Source organism: Mytilus galloprovincialis, chromosome 9 (genome assembly GCF_965363235.1).
Source record: "Mytilus galloprovincialis chromosome 9, xbMytGall1.hap1.1, whole genome shotgun sequence".
Lineage (NCBI taxonomy): Eukaryota > Metazoa > Mollusca > Bivalvia > Mytilida > Mytilidae > Mytilus > Mytilus galloprovincialis.
In genome coordinates, this window is record NC_134846.1 from 35,296,981 (window position 1) to 35,305,373 (window position 8,393).

Here is an 8,393-nt window from a genome sequence, read left to right on the forward strand (position 1 = left end):
TAATAGATAAACTTAAAAGGTCTAACAGGTAATTTAAATTGGGATCAACATAGGTATCTATCGGAAGCTGAACTTCAACTCTGCAGTATAAAAGGTGGTACAGATTCTTTACATCATATGGGAAAATGGACAACAGGAAATGGTCTTCAACTGAAAAATGATGTATTGTTTGGGAACGAGTTTACAGATTTTGGCGGGAAAACCTTGACAGTTGCAACTTTACAGGTCAAACATTTAGATTCTTCATTATATATCTTATATTATTATTTTTTCTAAATCTCGTTTGAAAATAGTTGTTTGATACAAGCTCGAAATCAATTTAATATAAGCAAGAAGAGTAAATACTTCTTTCTTCCCAATCTATTTATTGTCACAATAGTTTTATAAAAAAAAGTGTATGAACTAATTTTCATGACAACCGTTAACTATTTGTACTAGAGAAAAATGTAGTCCATAGGTAAACTGATGACATTAAAGATTATCAGAAACAAACGTACAACATCATGCAAGACAGTAAATGAATGATTAAAGAGAAGTTATCAGCAACTAAGTTGATGTATATTCGTTTCCAGGAAACTGGGTGTGATTTAATATACCAATGCAATATACACAGCTATATAAAATGATTTAATTGAAGAGAACTAGTCGTTTTGTAAGGAGCTCAAGGTAGTTAGGTTGACTTTTCCCTGAATATCTATATCTCACAGTGTCGGAAACCAACATTTGTTTAAATCGACTGGAAGTTTATTGAAATCTATAGAGTCTAAATTATATGAAATTAAAATTCACAATAATTTATACATGTATTAATACAAACATTTGTTTTCAGTTTTAAGTACTGTTTTACGATAATGTTGATATACCATGATAAAGTTTACTGTTTTTGTGTAAAAGATATAATAAACGGCATTTTAAATTTTTTTTAATTGATTCTCAACCATGTTCAGGTTAGGGTTTCCTTTAGTTTTCCTTTTTGGTTTATCAGTACATGAACGTTTTAAAACATTTGGTTTCGAACATTACTGATCATAAATTTATTGTTAAAATGTGCACACGATGCATAAAAAGTGGCACCGTGATTGTTATTAAAGACAAAACATTAAACAAACTTTCTACTTCCAAAAAAATTTCGTTTATGTTAAGATTAGCCTCCTTTACGTTTTCAAATTATTTCTACGAAATTTGAGAATCTTTCAAAATTGCTGTTTTAATAAATCATATAATTCAAACAGTTATAAATTGGACCTATTTTGATTTTGAAACGCGCTATATAAATAGAAAAAAAAAATACTAAACTCCGATGAAAATTCCAAAAGGAACGTCGCTAATCAAATGGCAAAATCAAAAGCTATATATTACAGCTACATGTTGAACAAAAATGTATACACCTGTAAGTGTTTGAGTAAATACTGATGGATTTAGCTTTGAAGGCAAATACATTCAGGTTGAACTGGTGCTCCCTACTTCATATTGTTTTTCATTGATATATTTGGATATAATTACAGGTAGAACCATTCATTTACATCGAAACTAACAACAACGTGACGACATACAAAGGTTTCTGTTTTGATATATTGAATGAGATGGCAAAGCGTTTTAATTTTAGGTAAGTTTGAATAAATAGTATACGGCAACCTTTTGACCGGTTATGTGAAAAAAAAATGAACAAGATGCACAAATGCCTATGAAACTTCCTCTTACTTTTTTTCTAACAGTTGTTTGCATGTCCGTAATACAATAAATTTAAATATTAAAATCTTGAGCAACAATGACAGGTTTTAATCAATAACAAATATCTTCGCTCCAAATTTTTTAATGATTAGATAAAATTTCTATCTATAAACAAATCACTTTCTTAAATGTAAGAGTATGAAAAAAGTAAAATCACAAAAATTCTGAACTCCGAGGAAAATTTAAAAAGGAATGTCCCTAATCAAATGGCCAAATCAAAAGCTCAAACACACAAACGAATGGATAGCAACTGTCATATTCTCTATAATTTATTCATATTCTGTATATTTTTTTCTGCTGTTCCAAATGATATAGTTATAAAGTAGTTCAGCCCCCGGATGGACAATATGGTGGTCCTAAAGAAGATGGAGCATGGACCGGAATGGTGGGCATGATCATGCGAGGAGTAGGTTTTTTTGTATATGACAAACATCCTCTTATAGTTCGATTTTTTCCCGCGGTTGTAGTTTGTAACTCGGATCATTTCACTGAATCGATTTAAGACTTTTGAATACCGGAATACTACTGTTGCTTTTATATATTTTTATTTAATATATACATAAAATAAGTTAAATATTCAATTTGACAACTGTTCACTATATGCCAAGTATCAACAAATTTCACCGTTAGGTCATCAACATGAGCAAAACCAATTTAGCATGGCAGAAAGTATATAATAAATAAATAAAAATGTTTTACAAATTATACGGGAAAACAAACGGACTGGATAATTTACAAACAACAAACGACATACAAATAGGATATCTATCAAAATCGACAACCATTCAATATCAGTGTATAGGGGTCTGCAGACAGTCAGATTTTGAACAGGCACCTACAAAATGTTGAGGGGGTTAAATGCATGTAAATACTATTTAAAAAGGAATTTTAAAGGCCATTCGTTGATCTATAATTGTTATCGTTTTATACGTTGTGACTTGCATGGATAGTTCTCTTATTGGCACTCATACCACATCTTCCAATTTATATTAATAAAATGATTATTTCGTACTAAATGATTCCAAGTTTGAAATGCAAACTTGAACTGTATTCTCATTGTGCAAATACAAAATAAACTGTTTTCTATGAACGGACATCGATTTTAACATTTGTAGTTAGTGTCTGAGATGCCCCGGTAAAAAACAATAAAAATAAACTCTTTACTCAGTAAAATGAGTTTCCGTCAAAACAAATTCGTCTACGAGCTGATCGAAAAACCATATGAATTTCATTACAGGAAATAGACATTGCAGCTGCCCCTTTTACTATCACCAGTATAAGGGAATCCGTCATTGATTTTACTGTACCAATAATGGAGGATGGTGTGGGAATCTTAACCAAGAAAATCACCGAGGAACCTTATAAATTGTTTAAAACACTAAAGCCTTTCACGCTTAAAGTTTGGGGTGCCATTGGAATGGTGATAATTGTTGTCGGCATCTTCTTGTATATTGTTAATCGACTCAGTCCTTACACTGTCGATGGTCAAGACCTTGTGGTGGACACAGCTCATGAGCAAAAGAAATTAAAAGAAAACATGTGGTTAATCTATGGATCCTTTCTCGAACAAGGTAGAGGTTTACATAACATAAATGCAAAAATGTTTTATACGTCTTATTTGTTTTTTTTCTATACCGATTTCACTTCACTATCTTATTACTTACATTTAAACCTATTTTAAGAGACCACTTAAGGATGTTTGCTGCTCAGTTTCAAAATAAATAACTTTCCATAAAACTAGTATATATTGATAGTGGATTAATTGAGGAATCAAAAAAGCAAAAAAAAAAAAATATAGGGGTCAATGTGCTTGTTTTCGAGATATTAGCCATTGGAATTTTGGCGGGAAAATGTTCTCTCTTGACTTTTCATAGCTTTATCATTGTCAAGTTAAAGTTCTCAAAAACTATCAAAAAATAAATAAGATTTTATAAGACTTTTACAAATGGCTTATAATTATACATGTAAAAGATTTATAAACAGAAAAATGAGGTTTCATGGGCAAATTTTTTTAAGGCATTCAAATGAATAAAACCAGAGGATTTCGAAAATCTGACAAAAAAGCCAAAACATGACAAGCAAACTTCCTAAAGGGGGAACAAAAAAAGTGTTTTCTTAAGACAGGTTGTCTTTTAAAACAGGTTGAATTTATATGAAATGTACAACAGAGGGATCTAAAGTTGATGGTCTTTTAACACAGGTTCTTGCTTAATACAGGTGCTCTCTTAAGCAGGTTTAACTGTATTTTGTTTCCATAAATAAAAGATTAAAATACAAATGAATTGTGGATATCATATGATAGTTGTCTATTGATGAGTACCATGCACATGTTGTCCCTCAGATGTCGTCGCTGCGTTACCATCGAAATGACGTATATCCTACTTCTCCTTTTAGTCATATTTTAAAATTAAGGAGCGAGAAACGCCACTATATGATATAAACCCCTTGCAAATTTTACTTTACATACTTTCTTCGTTACAGAAATTAAGACTATTCAGCACCTTTCGAAGTATTGTAATATCAAGAACACAATATTAACTTGTTTTATTTATAAAAAAAATAACAAATTGTAATCAAATAACGACTAGAAGTTGTAACAACATATAAAAGATATTTTTTCATTAGCTGTAGATCCACGTCCAAGTGCTACTTCTGGAAGAGTTATGTTAGGATTTTGGTGGGTTTTTACCATATTGATGTTAGCAAGCTATACAGCAAACCTTGCGGCCTACTTGACTGTCAGTATTACTGTGCAGCCGATTAACAGCTTGTCGGAACTCATTGCGCAAGACAAAATCAAACCTTTGGTGAAGACTGGAACTAGTCTTCATACGCTTTTTCAAGTAAATACTATTTTTCATTAGTTAAATGAAAAGACGGGGAAGGTATAAAATTGTATATTACTACTTAAAGAATGCCGATACTATAACTTGTCTAAGAAAGTGTCTTTAAAGCGCATGCAAGACTACTGAAGATCAAAGAATAGCATTAGAACAAACAATAAAGTGATGCCTTGAGCATATGGTGATCCACTTACTGTTTTAGTATAGAACATATAAAAATTCGGTAGACATTTTAACTGAAAAAATAGCAGCCGATGCTTTTTTTTCCTGGTTATTATATTGATAATAAAAAACTAGTTTAACGACGCACTGGAAGTCTCATATGGTTAAATTACCGTAAAAAAAACGTAAACATACTTTATTCCAAACATAAAATAAATGTGAAAAATAACATTTAAACAACAGGCCTCGACTATTAACTGCAATAACTTCGAAATGTATCAAAATTTTAATGACTTTAATAACTAAATATGACTGCTGTGAATATTTATATTTATGATGGCATAGTCATCGACCCAAACTACTTTGAGATTACTTTATTTGATAGAATTCCAATCAGTAACAATTTTAAAAATTGAAATGGCAGTGAACAAATAAACATTTAAACATTATTTTACAGATAATTTTATTTTAAACTTATTTGTACATTTCTTAGGATGTTTGCTTGACAAATAAAAACAGCTATGGTTTATTTAATCATTACAAAGAATCCCATCCGCACTTCTTGACAAAACCAAGCTCTAAGTCAAAAGTAAAATTACAAAAATACCAAATTCCGAGGAAAATTCAAAACGGAACATATATAGCTTTTTATGATGCTCTTTATCATTGTTAAGCCTTCAACATAGAGCAAAGATCATACATCACTGCACGTTCAATGATTACTTTCAGACAGCTTCATCTGGCGTATACACACAAGTATGGGAGAAAATGTCTACGATGCCGTACGTTACAAGTCGTGCAACTGCTGTAGAACTGGCAAGGACTGGGGAATACGCTTTTATGACTGACATAAGTCAGTTAGAGTTCATTCAGTTACAAGACTGTGAAGCCTTTGCTTTAGCTGCGGAAGTTTTCAACCAAGCTGGATTGGGGTTTGTCATGCCAGAAAACGCACCGTACAAGGAAGCTTTCAATCTGAAGTAATAAAACTCAAATTTATTTTCATTTTCAGCTCTTTTACTTTTTTTTTTTACAATCAGCATGCATGATCTGTAGACTGTAGATGTCTTTTTTTTCTCTAAATTAAATGTGCAAAACTGGTTTTCACAACTATATAATATACCAGAATTATTTAATTTAACTGACGGAATGGTATCTATCAAACTTTATGTAATCTTCCACAGATTTACAATGACATGCTGGGAAAATTATCACATTAAGCCTTCGATGAGTTGTAAATATGTAATTTATTTTAAACTGTAACAATGCAAATACAAATGCAAAAATAGAAACCTAATGAATCCTGCAATATCTATTTGATAATTAAGATGTTAAAATAAAAAAATCATCAAAGATATCATCTGATAATTAGTTATGTCTAACGCGCATGTCTTCTATTTAAGACGTATCAGTGACTCTCAAAACAGTTGGATTGCTAAATAACGAAGTTGGAGCTTAAAAAAAGAACAATTCAAAACCTTGTGCTAAATACGACTTGAAAAATTCTATATCTGTCAATCAGTTAAATAAAATGTAATACGAAGAAGTGAATTTACAGTCACGTAGATAATAAAGCATAGTAATGATCTCATACAATGTACTTTGCTTGAAACGTTATCTATGCAACCAAAAATATATAAACCGCAACAAAGACAAGACATTTTTAATAAAACAAATGTTTAAATAGTAAATTGTATTTTTAAATTTTTCAGCATACTGAAAATGCATGAGGCTGGAATGACAGAGCGCTGGAAAGATAAATGGTGGCCAAAGATAAATACTTGTTCTACAGTATCTCGCACTGGTGGAGCCAATCCTCTAGGGATGGATAGTATTGCTGGAGTGTTTTTAGTATATGTCAGTGTTGTTGGAGTGGCTATTATTACATTTCTTCTAAATCTGTTCTGGCAGACGTATATCTTTAAAAGATACAAAACTTACTTGGCGCCAATCAAGAATCAAATGTGGGGAAGGTCCATGAAATATAGAGAGACTACAGACATAAAGAACAAGTGCCATAAGCAGTAAAATGTACTTTGTTATTATTCTAATTCTAGGTTACGCATTTAACGGGAAACTGATAATACATAATAGAATCGATTGATTCACTATCTTTATTAGATATGTTTGTATTTGTGTTTGCTTGACCTATATGGATGCATTTTGCAAATAAAACTATTATTAATAAAGAGACATCTTCATTGATTACGTATTTAATATTTGAAATTGGAACTATACCCAACATAACTCTTTTTTCGCGTTTTCTACAATTGCTCTAGACATTATTGGCAAAAGAGACAAATATCCACCAGAGACCAAGTGATGTAGTTGATTAGGTTTTATTAAATCCTCTTTACATTTCTAATATGTATCAATTTAGATACATTATGTTTTGTTAAGCTTTGGATTGACCGATTATCTCGTGTTCGAATGATGGGTTCAATTTCAAAACTATTTTGCAATAATCCAGGAATGACCCTCTTTGTCATGGCTGCATTCTGTAATATGTATTAATTTTCACTACTTTTGGATTTGTCCTAAAATAATTTCATAGATCTCGAGTTCAACTATTTTAATGGTACACCTTGGTAATTTTCCCGTCGAAGTTTTGTTATTTTGGAGTCATATGGTTCTTGGCTTTTGAGTTTGTTCAGTTGTCACAACTTTAAATTATGGGTCATTAATATATATAAGGTATTTTTATTGGCCTGATGAAGCAGCTTGGGTAGTAAAATCACAAAAATACTGAACTCCGAGGAAAATCAAAACGGAAATCCGCAATCAAATGGCATAATCGATCAAACGAATGAAAACAACTGTTATATTCCTGACTTTGTACAGGCATGTAGAAAATGGTGGAATAAACCTAATTTTATAGCTAGCTAAACCTCTCACCTGTATGATAGTCGCATCAAAATCCATTATATTTACAACGATTTGTGAACAAAACAAACAAACATAACGGATAAAAATGTAAAATTGAAGGGTACAGCAGTCAACATTGTGTTATAATCCCTAACTAACTTAGTATTTTGTTTTGAGACCCAGTATGTTTGATTATCTTGATGATTCTTGTACCATAAGTAGACATTTTCTAGAATGTAAGTTTACTTGTGCTGACTATAAGTTTTCAAAGTGTTGGTCTTAAGTAAACGGTAAGAAATAAACACTATATTAAAACTGTTAGTACAAAATGAATGCACGTTGAAAGCGAAAAGGAATAGTCATGATTTTTTCTCCTTTCAAGCGAAAAGGAATGGTCATGATTTTCCCCCTTCCAAGCGAAAAGGAATGGTCATGATTTTTTTCCCCTTCCAAGCGAAAAGGAATGGTCATGATTTTTCCCCTTCCAAGCGAAAAGGAATGGTCATGATTATTTTCCCTTCCAAGCGAAAAGGAATGGTCATGATTTTTTCCCCTTGCAAGCGAAAAGGAATGGTCATGATTTTTTCCCTTCCAAGCGAAAAGGAATGGTCATGATTTTTTCCCCTTCCAAGCGAAAAGGAATGGTCATGATTTTTCCCCTTCCAAGCGAAAAGGAATGGTCATGATTTTTTTCCCCTTCCAAGCAAAAAGGAATGGTCATGTTTTTTTTCCTTTCCAAGCGAAAGGGAATGGTCATGATTTTTTCCCCTTCCGAGCGAAATAGCATATAAG

At 31.6% G+C, this 8,393-nt stretch overlaps 1 protein-coding gene across 1 annotated transcript; it reads left to right on the top strand.

Moving 5' to 3' along the window:
- Positions 1-2,064: 2,064 nt before the first annotated feature.
- LOC143046542 (glutamate receptor 2-like) lies at positions 2,065-6,764 on the top strand. Its single transcript, XM_076219699.1, has 5 exons — positions 2,065-2,137; positions 2,969-3,302; positions 4,357-4,574; positions 5,466-5,716; positions 6,449-6,764. Exons 1-5 carry the CDS (start codon positions 2,114-2,116, stop codon positions 6,762-6,764), a joined length of 1,143 nt encoding a protein of 380 aa, XP_076075814.1. The 5' UTR covers positions 2,065-2,113.
- The last annotated feature ends 1,629 nt before the right edge of the window (positions 6,765-8,393 follow it).

Excerpts from the sequence above, each read along its gene's own strand:
- LOC143046542 (XM_076219699.1), top strand. The coding sequence starts at position 2,114 with ATGGTGGGCATGATCATGCGAGGA. Across the intron at positions 4,575-5,465 it reads GTCTTCATACGCTTTTTCAA|ACAGCTTCATCTGGCGTATA; the intron begins GTAAATACTATT and ends GATTACTTTCAG. Across the intron at positions 5,717-6,448 it reads AAGGAAGCTTTCAATCTGAA|CATACTGAAAATGCATGAGG; the intron begins GTAATAAAACTC and ends TAAATTTTTCAG.